General features: G+C 38.7%; 1 protein-coding gene across 1 annotated transcript; it reads left to right on the top strand.

Annotated features, from left to right (window-relative positions):
• The first annotated feature begins 3,610 nt into the window (after positions 1–3,610).
• LOC130231538 (C-type mannose receptor 2-like) lies at positions 3,611–17,445 on the top strand. Its single transcript, XM_056460881.1, has 4 exons — positions 3,611–3,647; positions 3,740–4,087; positions 16,491–16,838; positions 16,995–17,445. Exons 1-4 carry the CDS (start codon positions 3,611–3,613, stop codon positions 17,354–17,356), a joined length of 1,095 nt encoding a protein of 364 aa, XP_056316856.1. The 3' UTR covers positions 17,357–17,445.
• The last annotated feature ends 434 nt before the right edge of the window (positions 17,446–17,879 follow it).

Raw genomic sequence — 17,879 nt, 5'->3', positions numbered from 1 at the left:
GACGAACATTAAAGTGAAGTTGAACATCTTCCACGGCCTGCACAGTCATCAGATCTAACTATTATTGAGCAACTTCAGGGTGTTTTGGAGGAGCGAGTCATGAAATGTTTTCCTCCACCAGCATCACGTAGTAACCTGGTCACTATTCTGCTAGAACAGTCCATAATCCTGCTGGCCACTGTGCAGGACTTATATCTGTCATTCCCAAAACAGTGGGACAATATGATGTCTTATGAGAACGGTCAGATTGACCGCTATGGTAATTTTAGTAGTTATGCAATTCTGCTAGTTCCAGTGTTAACCTGTCTTTGATCACCCTGTAGCATCATTAAATAAACGATGCATCATATTTTTACTATGCTTGGATCCATTCTAATGGTAGTTTTTAGTGTTCTCCCTTATCTGTCTGGTTTTGATTTTGGTTTGGACTCTGGAGGCGGAGGAGAGCTTGATGGGGCCATGGCAGACTCTAAAAAGGGAAGAAAGGACAAGATAAGCAAAGATTCTGGAAAGGGAAAAGAGGTGGACAGGACTAGGGGAGACATTTTAGTACAGGGCATAGCATTCCTAGCTTGGGCTGGAGTAGAGGGCTATGGCACTGCTTCAGGAACTCAACTAGATTTTGCAACAGATTTACGGACTGGAGTTGGTTCTGGGACCGATCAAAAGAAATAAATAAAATAAATTCAGGGTCTCTGGACAATGATGGGTCAACTTGCCAGAGTCAAACATAGATCCACCCTTTGCATGAGGAAGCAATTGTCTACATGCAGCCCTCAAAGCAAAGCATATCAGGATAAGGATATTACAGGTTCACCAGTGACATGAATATGTTATATTGTTTTAAACTGTCAGATATACCCAGGCAGAGAACAATGAGGTAAGTAATAATTAGATGTTTATTTACAGAAGTAGACATCATTGTTTTACTGTATTTCTTATTGGATGATCTGGATGATTATGACCTTGTAAACTCATCCCATAGCCCAGTAACAACTATGTTCTCATTGTTGGGGTTATTTTTTCTGTTTCTACTGCCTCTGTATAATCTGAATGCCTGATATTGCAGTCTGTCTAAATTAAGCTGCAAGTCTGCCATCATTGCATACACCACACATTCATAATCTGACATCAATCTAATTAGTCTCACTTATTCGTTCGTTCATTCATTTATTTAATTTTCAGCAAAGTCCCTTTATTAATCTGGGGTGGCCACAGCAGAATGAACCGGCAACTTATCCAGCATTTGTTTTACGCAGCGCATGCCCTTCCAGCTGCAACCCATCACTGGGAAACATCCATACACACTCATTCACACACATACATCCACTATGGACAATTTAGCTTAGCCAATTTACCAGTACTGCATGTGTTTGGACTTGTGCGGGAAACCCATGTGAACACAGGGAGAACATGCAAACTCCACACAAAAACGCCAACTGACCCAGTCGAGGCTCGAACCAGCGACCTTCTTGCTGTGAGGCAAACATGCTACCCACTGCACCACCGTGCAGCCTAGTCCCACTGATATTGGCTTTAAAACCATTCTGTCTGCTCCCCATTCACTTCCAGCTAAGCACTTTCCACGAGGCAATGGGAACATGAGGCTGTACATACACAAAAGACTACTGACAAATATACACTTGTGAATCTCAAGATGATACACTGATCACAAAGCAAAACTGATTAATACATGACAGTCAACCTGTGAAAACATGACTAGGCCTCATGGAATCGCATGATGATGAAAAACAGAAGACAAGTGCTGCCTTGAAGAGCACTGAGGGCTTTGAAGAGATGCCATATTGTTTGTGCTTTGCTTGTTGATAAATCTCTCAGAAGAATTAGACTGTACACTTCTTGATCAGACCCTGTGATAGTTATTTAACACTCAGCCAGCTGTCTATTAGTAATGAATCAAAGACTTTTGATTTCTCTCTTGTATACAGATGTTACTTTAATTAAACCTTTTTTTTAAACTCATGCTGATAGGATTCTGCTGTGGAGGCCATCTTGTAGTCATATGGGAATATTTCTTCAGTGCAAGAACTCTGAAGGTATATTTACACGGTGCATATGTTTTAAAATTAATAGTCAAAATCACCAACCAATCAAACGTAAATATTTTCTATATAAAATTTAACCTGATGATTTTATTATGCATTTGGATGGCTGATGGAGCACTATCCTTTGCAGTACATCCTATGTATAGTAGTTGTCATTCACAGGTCCAATACACACCGGATTTACCAACTGCCTTTGCAAACTCATTCCACGCCTAGTCTCTCTGGTATGAATAACCATGTGTGCATACACAGGTGAAGTCAGAATTATTAGCCCCCCTTTGATTTTTGTCTTTTTTAAATATTTCCCAAATGATGTTGAACAGAGCAGGGAAATTTTCACAGTATGTCTGATAATATTTTTTCTTCTGGAGAAAGTCTTATTTGCTTTATTTTGGCAAGAATAAAAGCAGTTTTTAATAAAAAAAAAAAACATTTTAGGGACACAATTATTAGCCCCTTTAAGCTATAGATTTTTTCAATAGTCTACAGGACAAACCATCGTTATACAATAACTTGCCTAATTACCCTAACCTGCCTAGTTACCCTAATTAACCTAGTTAAGCCTTTAAATGTCACTTTAAGCTGTATAGAAGAATCTTGAAGAATATCTAGTCTAATATTATTTACTGTCATCATGACAAAGAGAAAATAAATCAGTTATTAGAGATGAGTTATTAAAACTATTATGATTAGAAATGTGTTGGAGAAATCTGCTCTCCGTTAAACAGAAATTGGGGAAATTGGGGGCTAATAATTCTGACTTCAACTGTATATTGGTCTATACAGGAATGGATTGGTCATAAAGGACCAGGTGGTTGTCCACTACACCATGTAAATCAGGTGTAACAGTGCATTATGGGCATTTTCTAGCTGTTGAGAGTACATGGTTTATACAATCGCTATTGCTCTGCATTGTGTAATTGATTGAGTGCACTTCATAACGTCCATGGTGGTTTCGGACACTAGAAGTGACTGCTTCCTCAAACAGTGCACTATTTAAAGGTATATGATATATATTGCATACAGTCAAGGAAATCTGTTGGTCAATGACAATATCCAAGGTGAAAAAAACTGAAAAAAGATAAGAAAATTCAATGCAAATGTTGTGTTTTTATTCTTGTGAAGCTGCTATGAAAATATTTTCTTATGAACCATACAGACCTACTGAATTTTTACCACATTCAAATGAACAAGCTTGTAAAAATTACAGCGTCATGGATCGAGACACGCTCACAGTACCTGAACGAGGAAGAACAATGAAAAAGGCCTTTGTTTAGAGTAATAAACAAATAATATATGAATGACGGATGAGAGCAGATATAGAACAATCACACAGTCTGAAGCTGCAGACAGAAACATCAGACTGAGGATAGAAACACACCACCTTTGAGGTAAGAACTACTCACATCTACATTATACACACAAACACGCTTCTGACATCTGTTGATGTTTTTATTGATTGTGTGCATTTATTTCTCTTTTACCTGCTCAAATGTTTTACTCTAGAATGAATGTTTATTCATCTATATTTCTCTTCTTCAGAAATGGCTCAAACTCTATATTTCCCTCTCCTCCTCATTGGTGAGTGTGTTTGTAGTTTTATTTATGCTTTAGTGTTTCATCAGGTTTGACTCTGTTCTGAAAAGCATTAAACCAAAGTGTCTCTTTCACAGCTCTCTGCTCCATATCTGAATGTGTTCAGCGTCAGTATCACTTTATAAATGAGAAGAAGAACTGGACTGAAGCTCAGAGATACTGCAGAGAGAATTACACAGATCTGGCCACTGTTGACAACATGAACGACATGATCCAGCTGATGAAGAGTGTGAAGTATTACCGTGTCTGGATTGGTCTTCAGAAGACCCATGAGAATAAATGGCATTGGTCTTCAGGAGATCCTGCACTCTTTCTGAACTGGGCATCTGGGCAACCATACAGCAATGATAATTGTACTGTTATGAGATATGGACAGTGGAGTGTTGGGCCATGTAGCAACATCTATTTCTTCATCTGCTACAACAGTGAGTACAACCCTTATACAATATCAAAATATTGGAATATACTAGAATATGTGATATATATATTTTCATTTCATTAAAATAATAATAAATAAATAAATCTTGTATGTGTGCTGAAGAATAGAGTCTGTTGTCGGGTTAATTCTTAGGCAAATACGCTTCTATATATTGATTTAATATGTATTTATTTTTCTACATTTTGATTAAATTTAAAAAAACAATTGGTAAACAAACAAAACATATAAGTTGCATATCTGACATCTAAATGAATGACATTAAGATAAAATACACAGTAAAAGCACTTACCTTCTAGCAGCGCGGTGGTGCAGTGGGAACATCCATACACACTCATACACTACAGACAATTTTTAGCCTACCCAGTTCACCTATATCGCATGTCTTTGGACTGTGGGGGAAACTGGAGCACTCCCATGTGAACACGGGAAGAACATGTAAACACCACACAGAAACGCTATTGTAAGGGCCCATCTATTTTTCCTATGACGGAACTAACAGCATGGGTGAAGGTTAAATGCATGTAAGCCTTTTAGCACGTGTGAAAAGAAATATTTTTATTTATTAAGATTTATTTTAATTTGTTTCCAACTCCGAATTTTAATCTGACTCCAATTTATAATAATTTTAGATTTATCTAATTCATGCTGATTACCTTATAGGTTGTGATTCGGTCTAATTTAGATTGATTAACCTAATAAATCCTTATTCTCAAGTAATGGTTCATCGTTTACCCGAAGTCGCTTAGAGTCAGTATGCTGGCCAGTTACATCTGCTCATGGACACATCCTCGCCAGTTCCGAGTCTTAGCCGATAAGCTAATTTCCTTTAAGTAATAATAGGCCCCATGCTTGCTCATACTTAAAGAAAAGTTTGATTTAGCCCCCTAGATTATATCTTACTAAGTCAGTGATAGTCAGAAATCATCAGGTCTCTAATGCTGTGCCCATGCTCCATCCATTGATCCTGAATGTATGACAAATCCTGGTTTCTTTTCACATGTGCTAAAAGGCTTACATGCATTTAACCTTCACCCATGCTGTTAGTTCCGTCATAGGAAAAATAGATGGGCCCTTACAATAGCCAGCAAACAGAGCATTACAGTAGTCCAGCCTAGAAGTCATAAAAGCATGGACTAGCTTTTCTGCATCTGAGATGGATAGAATACTTCGTAACTTAGCAATATTTCTCAGATGAAAGAAAGCAGTTTTTGTGACATGGGATATATGATTTTTAAAAGTTAAATTGCTGTCTAATATGACACCCAGATCTTTTATAGTAGAGCTAACGCTAACTTTGTATCCCTCTAATTTGTAGGTCGAGTTGTGAGATCTGCTGTGTACAGGATTTAGGCCCAATAAGTAATAATTCTGTTTTGTCTGAGTTTAAGAGAAGATAATTGTTGGTCATCCAGTCTTTAACATCTTTAATACACTCAGTTAGCTTGGACAGTTCAGACGTCTCGTCAGGTTTAGTTGAAATATATAATTGAGTATCATCTGATTTGTGAAGGCTGTCCATTAATATTCACAAACTGGTAACGGTCAGATAAGTATGACTTAAACCATTGTAGGGCCTGTCCCTGGACACCTGTAGACTTTAAGCGATTAATAAGGATACCATGGTCAATGGTATCAAATGCCGCACTAAGATCGAGTAGAACTAATAGCGAGATGCACCCTTGGTCAGCAGCTAAGAGTAAATCATTGGTTATTTTCACTAATGCAGTTTCTGTACTGTGATGAGCTCTGAAACCTGACTGAAACACTTCAAAAACATTGTTGATCTGCAGAAAGGAGCATAATTGAGCAGAAACAACTTTTTCTAGTATTTTAGATATAAATGGAAGGTTTGAAATAGGCCTATAATTAGCTAAGTTGCTGGGGTCCAGTTGTGGTTTCTTAATAATAGGTTTAATAACAGCTAACTTGTAAGGATTTGGAACATGGCCTAAAGATAAAGAAGAGTTGATAATGTTAAGAAGAGGTTCTCCTATAACAGGTAGCAGTTCTTTCAGTAACTTTGTTGGAATTGGGTCCAATATACACGTAGCTGATTTAGAGCTATTTATAATTTTGTCTAGCTCTTCCTGTTCTATGATTTTAAAGCACTGTAGGTTATTTAGATTCAGAGACGTGTTTACTGGATCTGAAGTATAAGGCGGTGCAGAAAGTTTAATATCTCCTATTTTCTGTCTAAAGCCTTCTATTTTATCACTGAAAAAATTCATGAAGTCATCACTACTAATTTGCGGTGGAACGTTTTGTTCCAAAGATGACCGATTATTTGTTAATTTAGCGATGGTGTTAAATAAGAATCTAGGATTGTTATGATTATTTTCTATCAGTTTGCGGAGGTGCTCAGCCCTGGCAGATTTTAAAGCCCTCCTATAGTTCAATTCAATTCCCCTTTATTTGTACAGCGCTTATACAATGTAGATTGTGTCAAAGCAGCTTCACATAAAAGGTCACAGTAAATAGGAACAGTGTAGTTCAGTTTGTAGTGTTTAAGTTCAGTTCAGTTGAGCTCAGTTCAGTGTGGTTTAATAATCACTACTGAGAGTCCAAACACTGAAGAGCAAATCCAACGATGCGCAGCTCTATAGATCCTGAACCATGCAAGCCAGTGGCGACAGCGGAGAGGGAAAAAAAAACTTCACTAAAGGCGGAAGTGAAGAAAAAAAAACCTTGAGAGAAACCAGGCTCAGTTGGGCACGACCATTTTAATTTCTCCGCTGGCCAAACGTCTTGTGCAGAGCTGCAGTCTCAGTGGCGGAGGCTGGAAGCTGGCCTCAGCGAAGACTCGTCTGTCTCTGGTGCGTCATAGGAAACAGTCTCATGTTCTCCACTCTTCCATGACCATCGCAGTAGTTGTTCAGGATTCGGCCAGGTCCAGGATATGGAACCGTGGGATCATCTCGTCGTTGGTCTTGGATCGAATCAGTGACTCTGCATAGTCTGAGGGCCTCGGGAAGAGTATCCCCAGGTGGAAATGGAGAATAAAGAAAATAATTAGCGTAGCTGATGTTCACAGTGTATATCAGCAAGATGCATAACCTGTGTGGAAGCCCCCTAAGTGGTGCACTAAGTGTATGCTTTACTGAACAGATAGGTCTTTAATCTAGTTTTGAATTGGGAGAGTGTGTCTGAGCCTCGGACGTTATCAGGAAGGCTATTCCAGAGTTTAGGAGCTATAAATGAGAAGGCTCGACCTCCTTTACTCGACTTTGCTATTCTAGGTACTACCAGAAGTCCTGAGTTTTGAGATCTTAAAGAGCGAGTTGGATTGTAGCGAGACAGAAGATTGGTTAGATAAGCAGGAGCTAGATTATTTAAAGCTTTATATGTAAGAAGCAATATTTTAAATTCAATACGAAACTTAACAGGCAGCCAGTGTAAGGAGGATAAAATTGGGGTGATGTGATCAAATTTTCTAGACCTGGTTAGAACTCTGGCAGCTGCATTTTGTACTAATTGAAGTTTGTTAATAGAGGATGCTGGGCACCCAGCAAACAGAGCATTACAGTAGTCCAGCCTAGAAGTTATAAAAGCATGGACTAGCTTTTCTGCATCTGAGATGGATAGCATACTTCGTAACTTAGCTATGTTTCTCAGATGAAAGAAAGCAGTTTTTGTGACATGGGAAATATGATTTTTAAAAGTTAAATTGCTGTCTAATATGACACCCAGATCTTTTATAGTAGAACTAACGCTAACTTTGTATCCCTCTAATTGTAGATCGAGTTGTGAGATCTGCTGTGTACAGGATTTAGGCCCAATAAGTAATAATTCTGTTTTGTCTGAGTTTAAGAGAAGATAATTGTTGGTCATCCAGTCTTTAACATCTTTAATACACTCAGTTAGCTTGGACAGATTAGACGTCTCGTCAGGTTTAGTTGAAATATATAATTGAGTATCATCTGCATAGCAGTGAAAGCTGATCCCATGTCTTCTAATAATGTCTCCCAGGGGTAGCATGTATATTGTAAACAGTAAAGGGCCTAAAACTGATCCTTGAGGCACCCCGTATTTTACTGGGCTGATTTGTGAAGGCTGTCCATTAATATTCACAAACTGGTAACGGTCAGATAAGTATGACTTAAACCATTGTAGGGCCTGTCCCTGGACACCTGTAGACTTTAAGCGATTAATAAGGATACCATGGTCAATGGTGTCAAATGCCGCACTAAGATCGAGTAGAACTAATAGCGAGATGCACCCTTGGTCAGCAGCTAAGAGTAAATCGTTGGTTATTTTCACTAATGCAGTTTCTGTACTGTGATGAGCTCTGAAACCTGACTGAAACACTTCAAAAACATTGTTCATCTATAGAAAGGAGCATAATTGAGCAGAAACAACTTTTTCTAGTATTTTAGATATAAATGGAAGGTTTGAAATAGGCCTATAATTAGCTAAGTTGCTGGGTTCCAGTTGTGGTTTCTTAATAATAGGTTTAATAACAGCTAACTTGTAGGGATTTGGAACATGGCCTAAAGATAAAGAAGAGTTGATAATGTTAAGAAGAGGTTCTCCTATAACAGGTAGCAATTCTTTCAGTAACTTTAGTAACTATAGCTGGACATACTGTCTTTGTATGCAATTCTAAAGACTTCTAAATTAGTTTTTTTCCATTTACGTTCCAGGGCACGGGTTGCTGTTTTGAGAGCGCGGGTATGACTATTATACCATGGTGTAGTTTTATTCTCTCTAGCCTTTTTTAGTTTGATGGGTGCCACAGTATTTAAAGTGCTAGTAAAGATGGCATCCATACTGCTGGTTACTACATCAAGGTCATTTGCGTTTGCGGGTGCATTTCGAAGTAGAGAAAGATCAGGTAAGTTATTTATAAATTCATCTTTAGTGGATGGAACAATAGTTCTACTAGGACGATATATCGGAGCGGATCTGCTAATTTCAGGTAAACACAGCTTATATAGTAAGAGGTAGTGGTCTGTAATATCATCACTTTGTGGTATAATGTCTACATCAATGACCTCAATTCCATAAGACAGAATTAGATCTAGTGTATGCTTTAGGCGATGGGTTGGACCAATAACATTTTGCTTTATTCCTAGTGAGACCAGCAAGTCCATAAACGCGAGCCCTAATGTGTCGTTAGCACCATCTATGTGGATGTTAAAGTCTCCTACAATTAGTATTTTATCAGTTTTAACTAGTAAGTCAGAGATAAAATCAGAAAACTCTTTTAGAAAATTGACATAGGGTCCTGGGGGTCTATATATGGTGATTAGAGCGAGAGATAACATAGGTTTTTGCATAGTGTTTGGAAGGATAACATTAAGCGCTAGTACTTCAAAGGAGCTAAACATAAGTCCGTTTCTCTGATTAACATTAAGAATATCACTAAAGATTGACGCGACTCCACCACCACGACCAGTTTGACGAGCCTCATGTTTATATAAGAATCCTGGAGGAGTTGCTTCATTTAAACTAATATAGTCATTTTGTTTCAGCCAGGTTTCAGTGAGACAGAGTGCATTAAGATTGTTATCTGTTATTATTTCATTTATGATAAGTGCTTTAGGTGCTAGTGACCTGATGTTTAGGAGACCAAGCTTCATGAAATTTGTATTTTCACTTTTTAGTGTTTTTTCTGGTTTAATTCTTAATAGATTATTTTTGGAGCACACAGTACGTTTGTTTCTTGATCTAATAATACGAGGAACAGACACAGTCTCTATGTGGTTAGCTAGGTATGCATTACTGATATTTATGTGGGACGAATAGGAGTCTGTGTGGCTAAATTGTGAATTTTGTGAATTTTTACTTACTAGTCAGATAGAGCGAAGTGTTCTGGAGATGTTGTCCGACGGGAGTTCAGCTCCAGCTCGACTGGGGTGCAGCCCATCAGCGCGGAAAAGCCTAGGACGCTCCCAGAAAAGATTCCAGTTATTGGCAAAGAGCAATTTCTGTTCTTCACACCATGTTAATAGCCATTCATTCAGAGCAAAAAGTCTACTGAACCTTTCATTTCCACGGCGGTAGGTAGGAAGCGGTCCAGAAACGATGATCTGCGAGGCGGGCGAGGTGCGTCGAACCGTCTCGATCAGGCTCCTGAAGTCCTTCTTCAGGACCTCCGTCTGCCGGAGCCCGGTGTCGTTCGTCCCCACGTGGAGGACGACGGCACCGAGGCTCTCGGCAGCGCTCAGGATAGTAGGTATCTGTGCAGAAATATTCTTAACTCGGGCACCAGGGAAGCAGAAAGTGCGTACTTTGTTACCTTTGGAGGAAGTGGAGCGGACGTGGCGCACGATTGAGTCGCCAATGATGGCAACATCGCGACCCGTTTCGCGGACCCGTCTCCTCCTCCGGATCTCGAACACCGGAGGAGGAGACGTTCTGCCCCGGGACCTGGTAAGCACCTTACGCGGCTGCACCCAGGGGCCGTAGTAGCCGGGAGTCGGCGTGAACGACGCCTTGGTGCACCGCGTCCTCGGTGCGCTGGGCCTGGACAGAGAAGCACACGGGGTTGAGAAAACTGGGAGATTGTCGTTGTATCGAACACTTACCTCAGACGAGCGAGTACGGGTTAAGAGCAGAGCCCTGATGCCCTCTCACAACATTAAAAGCAGCTTCAACATTAAGATGGAGTTATATCGCTTAACCCCAAAGTGTTTTTAGTTGTAAGCATGCTGTGTTGAGCTTGGGCTCAAGTGGCTGCTCAGGCATTTTTGCCATCCGCTTCGTTGTATTTGTGTCCATCTGTGGTGGTATTCAGTCTATAGGATGACAAAGTTCAGTGCAATGATCAAACCAGTTGTAAATCTCATTGCACTTTGAGAAACATTCATGTGCATTAGATCCTCCCCAGGTCATTATCAGTTCCACTGGAATAACCTTTGTCAGCGTCAGACATAAGGTGAGGTTCACAGGGCAGTTCATATATTTACAGGTTAAGGACCAACGTCACTTATGATGCTCCACTTTATGTGAGACAGCTGAATGACCATGCAATAGTTGAATATCAATGAGCTTTGCATCACTGTAGAATGGGTAAACACAAAACATAATAACCATCTTCAAAGTGTGAGAGGTAAATAAGGTCTTAAAAAGTCCTAAATTTAGTGCTAGTGAATTCCCAGATGCTTCACTTCCATGATGAATTACAGTATGGTATTTAAAAATATTTGATAAGAGTAATTTAAAGGAAAGGTGCAAAAGCCAATATAACCAGTATTTTTACCAGTGGTATGCGTAATAAAAAATATAACATCAATAAGAAAAATACACAATTTCACAATTACAATCATAAAATGGTCTATATAAATGGTTCAATTGAAAAAAAACATTAATGCAGACCTAAGGTTTGACTAAATCAACAAGAGAATGAAAATTCAAACAAAGTAAGATTTAAAATCTTCAGGTTATTTTTTCTCATTCTTTGTGTATCTGATGTACAGGCTGAAGTCACATTCAACAATGCAGGTTTAATATAGAATTTGGTTAAATTGCTAGTGCCTGCATTTTTAGATTTAGTTGTTCTTATGAATTTTATTTTTCAAAAGTCACTGTTGGAAAATAGTGGGCCCTACTATTCTGCAACAGGGCTAATGAATAAACATGAATGAATTGAACATCTAAATAGACTAGTAGTCTCATTTAGATTTTGCTAATTCACAAGTGAAATAGTTTGTTATGTGACTGTAGCCATGCATAAGTCTTCTGTACATTACTATATCAATACACAGCAATTTGAAAAACCACAAAGTTGCAAAATTGTTTACCACAATTGATATTTAAGTAATATTTTCACATTGTCCTATATGTATGAAGTGAATAATGTATGATAGATTTGAATAATGTAAATAATTTTAACCTGGACAGTCGACATATACCAGTTAAAAATACTGAGGTTGAAGTAATGAATGTATGTTGTGTGTGTTTGTGTGCATGTGATGGGTAAGGTTTTGTTATAATTTGTGTTGCGAAATTTAGATCCAGCGCTACACTGGGAGGCCATGTAGACAGGCAGTGTTAGTGTATTTATTGGGTATGATTGGCCTCTTTAAATACCTTTATAACCCATCTCATGTCAAGCTGTGTGTCCTGTCTGGATACAGGCAGGTTTGGGCAGACGCCAACCTGAATGGCAGAATATGCAGAGAGAAAAAACACAGTTTTATCTGAGCCTTTACACAAATTATATTAAAATAGATAGTACTACTTTAATTTCCCGTTAACGGTCTTAGCTAGACATGTTTTATAATTGGCATCAAATTACATGCCATTAGAATTTAATTTGTGTTGGTTTACAAAGACATCTTATTATCATGATCATGTTTTTGCAAAGCAAAAGGTCAGATCAACTGAGCATTGATGGTGAAATTTGAGCATATCCTTTTAAATTTATTTTGCTTTTGAACTTTCAGTCTGCCATAATGTGAGTTTTATGTGTGTGAAGATTTGAAATGTTCTCTGTGTGGCAGTGTTTCAGCTGAGGCTATGTGTTTGTGTAAACATGCTCGCAACAAAGGGTGGAAGTTTTACGACAGTGTGTGAAATTTAGTCCTGTTGTAACAGGGAGCCAGGATGGAATTTGAGCATGAGATGTGACTGTGATCTGGCTCAAAATACTTCCAAATCAATGTTTTTTAAGGAGCATGATAAAGTACAATGTTTAAGGCTGAATCCTGTAAGAAAGCATTTTCATAGTTACTGCAGTTATTACACTGGAGCCACAAGGCAATTCTATACTCCTGTTTGTAGTTTAAACTACAGCTATATTGAGGATAGCAGAGTTTACCACTTTTAGGAGATGAGACTCATCCAACATATAAACACAAGTACCTTAAAATTAATGAATTTCAGCATACAGTTAATTCCTTATTTATACATGACATGCGGTCTAGAATGCATCTGTGGCTTCTAAAACCTCAGACCTGAGTGTTTTTACACCTACAGTAAGAAAATCATGTGTTAAGGAATTACTCAGTCTATGTGTACATGTAGTATCACACAATACCATTGTGTTCTATGGAAATGAAAATGTGTATAACACAAATATAACAAATTTGAAAATGCAAACAGGATCAGCAATTGTTAACTTTAATTGCCATTAGGCTGCTAACCCACCAGCAAAGGAAGTTAACAGTTGCAGGCCTTGTATTAACAATGCAGTTAGTTCACTAAGTGTGTTATTAACAGATGAGTTTTTGTTATGTGAAGACCACTGATTTTTGCTCTTTAGTGATTTCCGTTTTCTCAGAAAATATGGTGGAGGTCTTCCCTGCCCCGAAGTCCAACATTGTTCCTCTCTGTGGCCAAACTTATTACAGGTCATACAAAGCCTGTTTGTTTGCCTGAGGGTTGATTGTTGTGATCATCTGAGGTTTGAGGGGTTTTTAAGACTCTCTAATGCTTCTACACCATGCGTCTTTGCTGCGCTATTTTGGTGCTGCATCACCTTAATTACTGAAACAGGAAAACTCTTTTGAGCTACAGCCTCTGAACAAATCATTTCAGATTTATTACAGGTAACTTCATCTGAGAAGTGAACATGCTTTTCAATCCCACCGCTGTTAAGCATTTTGGGAGACACAAACTTCTGTGTTTTTAGCATAGCTTTTAAATCTGCAATGGTGTCTTTTTGACTTCTGCATTTTTCAGCCAGGGCTAACTGTTCAGCTAGTAAATTATCGAGCTGTGACTGGAGATCTAGAATTTTTGCCTCTGACTTTTCTACCTCTGATTTGTGAACATTAAATTCTTCACATCTAGCCTTTATAATTGAGGGTATTTTTGACATCACGTTACGCAGTCCTGAGTAACACATGTAATTTAGCGCTTCAATTATATCACCACGCTTTGATTTCTTTCCATTTTTGCCAATTACATTCCACCATGCAAACAATGTAGAGTCTGAGCCTGTTAACTTAAGTCCTTCTTTGCTAAGTTTGCACAATGTAGGTTCAACTTTTTCAGTCCATAAAGCAAACAATACATCACTTTCTTCAGAAATGAACCCTTCCATCCTTGAGGAGGTAATCTGAAATTTACCAAACTGAACTATTGAAACGAATTACAGTCTTGTAAATTCTGTTTCATGCAATTTAAGCAAATGGAGGAACAATAAAAGCAGACTTACCCACTCTTGTGGTTAGAAGTCCAGTTTTAATCCATTCACCAGGTCAGCTGTGAAAAGTCCAGCTAAGACCGGCTAAAGTAAATTTCAGAAAACTCACTGCAAAGGATCCCGGGTTTCGGCACCATCTGTAGGATTGGGTTTTTAAAACCACAGCGGTTCGAACTGTAGTTCTGCCGAATGACTAAAAAGTTATCAGTATTGATGGTAAAAAACTGTACATTCTAGTCAAACCATCCTTCTGCAATCGCATACCAAAAACGGAAATAAGGGCATTATTAATAGCTATAAATGTGGGAGAGCGTTGATATTATGTGATTGTATTGTGTTGCAATATGGAACAGTTAAGTGTTGATGTTAAATCAAAAGTAATTCACAAATACTTGAAAATGAGATGATTTAATGACAATAATTCTCTATGGTTACAACTGAATTAGTTACAAAATAACTGTATAAAACGATCAAATATGAAATGATAAAGTATATGATATAAATTGTACCCAGCTTAAATGTAAAATTAAAGTTACAAGAGGTAGAAGGAGAGACACAGAAGGAGGGAGAGAGGGACAAAGAAAGCAGGCCCAGAAGTTAGCCTGATTGCAGTAGAGTCAGAGAAGCTAGACTCCAGAGAAGGAGAGGACAAAAGCAGACCAGGAAAGACAGGCCAGGAAAAGAAAAGAGACAGAGCCGCGTTTTACCACCTATTTTGTATCTTTCTTGACCATGTGACTAAAGCCCAAATGTTGGAACATTCAAACTGACCAGTCAACATGTGACCACATCGTAAAACCCCCAAAGTCCACATACCAGGCCCTGATCTTATCAGTATCTGCATTTGGAGTCAGTATGGACCTTCTTGAGTCAAAAAGACATGTTTTGTCATATAAACAAACGCATATAATAATTTAGCCTCTTACATTCTCCCCATGGGTTTCCTCCGGGTGCTCCGGTTTCCCCCACAGTCCAAAGATATGTAGTATAGGTAAATTGGGTAAGCTAAAATTGTCCATAGTGTATGAGTGTGAATGAGTGTGTATGGATGTTTCCCATTGTTAGGTTGCAGCTGGAAGGGCATCCGCAAATTATTGATTATTTTGACTTATTTTAATAATTATAAATTATTATTGATATGATAAACTATGGCGGTACAGTGGGTAGCACGATCGCCTCACAGCAAGAAGGTTGCTGGTTCGAGTCCTGGCTGGATCAGTTGACATTTCTCTGTGGAGTTTGCATGTTCTCCCCATGTTGGCATGGGTTTCCTCCGGGTGCTTCGGTTTCCCCCACAGTCCAAACACATTTGCTATAGGGAAATTGGGTAACCTAAATGGTCCGTAGTGTATGTGTGTGAAAGAGTGTGTATGGGTGATTGCCAGCAGCTGGAAGAGTATCCATTGTGTAAAACATATGCTGGATAAGTTGGCGGTTCATTCTGCTGTGGTGAACCCTGATTTATACAGGGACTAAGCCGAAAAGAAAATGAATGACTGAATAAATGAATAAATAATAATATGTACCTTTGGGTCACATCTGACAATATGAAATATGATGTAAATTTATCACATTATCTGTTTACATTCATTCATTTTCTTTGCGGCTTAGTCCCTTTATTAATCTGGAGACGCCACAGCGGAATGAACCGCCAACTTATCCAGTATATGTTTTACGCAGTGGAGGTCCTTCCAGCCGCAACCCATCACTGGGAAACTTATTCACACACACACACTCATACACTATGGTCATTTTTAGAACACCCAATTCCCCTATACCACGTCTTTTGACTTGTGGGGGAAACCGGAGCACCCGGAGGAAACCCACGCCAACACGGGGAGAACATGCAAACTCCATACAGAAATGCCAACTGACCCAGCCGGCACTCAAACCTGCGACCCTCTTGATGTGAGGCAAATGTGCTACCCACTGCGCCACCTATATGTTTACATGTTAAGTGTAAATAGCACACAATATTAATAAAATAAGTACACAGCATGAGTATAAATATGTTCAGTAGATTGCACTCATGCAGTAGTATATTTTATCACATGTAAACATATTATGGATAAAAACTAAATGTGTAATATTAAAAAATATATATAATAACACAATATGAATCTGTATATGTGTATCAGATGTTCTGATTTGGCAAATCTCTGTAATATTATTTAATATGACAACTCACTTTATTAGCAACACAAGCATTTCTGATTATTATTTCCATGTTTTTGTTTTTCCACTGTTCCTGTTTTCTTTTTCATTCATTCATTCATTAAATGTATTTGTTTATTTAAAGCGAGCAAAGGACTGGTGTTTGTCAATCAGCTGATGACCTGGAGAGACGCTCAGAGTTACTGCAGACAGAATCACATTGATCTGGTCAGTGTGAGGAACCAGAATGAGAGTCAACAGCTGGAGAAGTTCATTAATGACAGAAACTCATCTGGATCTGCAGTCTGGATCGGTCTATTCAGAGACACATGGCAGTGGTCAGATCAGAGTAACTCCTCATTCAGATACTGGCATACTACTCAACCTGATAATTATGGAGGAATTGAAAACTGTACTGTGATCAGTCAGAACGTTCTGGGACGGTGGGCAGACTTCTCTTGTGACAGCAAGCTTCCTTTTGTGTGTCATGAAGGTGAGCAGATCCTCCAAACACACTCAATCCATCATCAGCTCCAGATCTCTTAAAGTTGACTCTACATGTCTGACATGTCAAATTCCTCCACAGTGTTTGTTCTGCATGTTGTTTTTGATCAGTCTCTCTCTAGTTTCTGCTTTGTTTTGTGTCCAGATAAACTGATTGTGATCCAGCAGAATCTGTCGTGGTCTGAAGCTCTGAGATACTGCAGACAGAATCATGTGGATCTGGTCTCGGTTCAGTCAGTGGAGATGCAGCGTTGTGTGATGAACGTGGTTAAACTGGCGTCTACTGAGGCGGTGTGGTTGGGTTTACACTACTTCTGCAGCATAAACATGTGGCTCTGGGTCAGTGGAGACATGGTGTGCTATCAGAACTGGGCTCCAGGGAACGGCAGCACACCGGAAAACTGCGGACTGGAGAACAGGAAAGGAGCAGTTCAGTCTGGAGGAGATCAGACCTGGATCAGCCTTCCTGAATCTCACAGACTCAACTTCATCTGCACTAACTACTGAGAGAAGATGTGTCTGTGTTTACTTACATTCACTGTGTTTCAACTTTTATATATTTGGTTTGTTCTTTTGAAGGTTCTGAGGTTCTATCATAATATAATGAGCTGTCTTAACGCCAATGTTTAAGATTAAGGTTTAAGGTTCTTCTGTTTAAGGTTTAGGATTCTTTAGATGTGATGTGTGTGTGTTTTCAGAAACTGTTTTCTAGATCTGCTGGTGTTTGGTCTCTTTATGTGTTGCTCTGATCATATAAATGACTGGCTGAATGTGATTCTGTGAGCAGCAGATCTTCAGTAAATCATGATTTGTGTCTGAGCTGAATGAAATCTGCTTTATTCAGGAAGGCAGAAAAGAAGTTTGGGTGTAAAATGTGATTGATCCTAAATCCTGAACTAAACAGAACATCAGATGAAAAAAACTGATCTACAGTCAGTATTCTTGTCTCCTGTTTATTTGCTAATGTCTCTCCAGCATCACAGTAATCAGAAAGTTTAATGTAGTGCATATATTAAAGTTTGTTTAAATG

Source organism: Danio aesculapii, chromosome 7 (assembly GCF_903798145.1).
Source record: "Danio aesculapii chromosome 7, fDanAes4.1, whole genome shotgun sequence".
Taxonomy (NCBI): Eukaryota; Metazoa; Chordata; class Actinopteri; order Cypriniformes; family Danionidae; genus Danio; species Danio aesculapii.
Note: the sequence above shows the minus strand (reverse complement) of the source record. Positions and strands in the feature narration are given on the sequence as shown.

Coding starts and splice junctions, on each gene's coding strand:
- LOC130231538 (XM_056460881.1), top strand. CDS start 3,611: ATGGCTCAAACTCTATATTTCCCTCTCCTCCTCATTG. Junction 3,648..3,739: donor TTTCCCTCTCCTCCTCATTG/GTGAGTGTGTTT, acceptor TCTCTTTCACAG/CTCTCTGCTCCATATCTGAA. Junction 4,088..16,490: donor TTTCTTCATCTGCTACAACA/GTGAGTACAACC, acceptor GTTTATTTAAAG/CGAGCAAAGGACTGGTGTTT.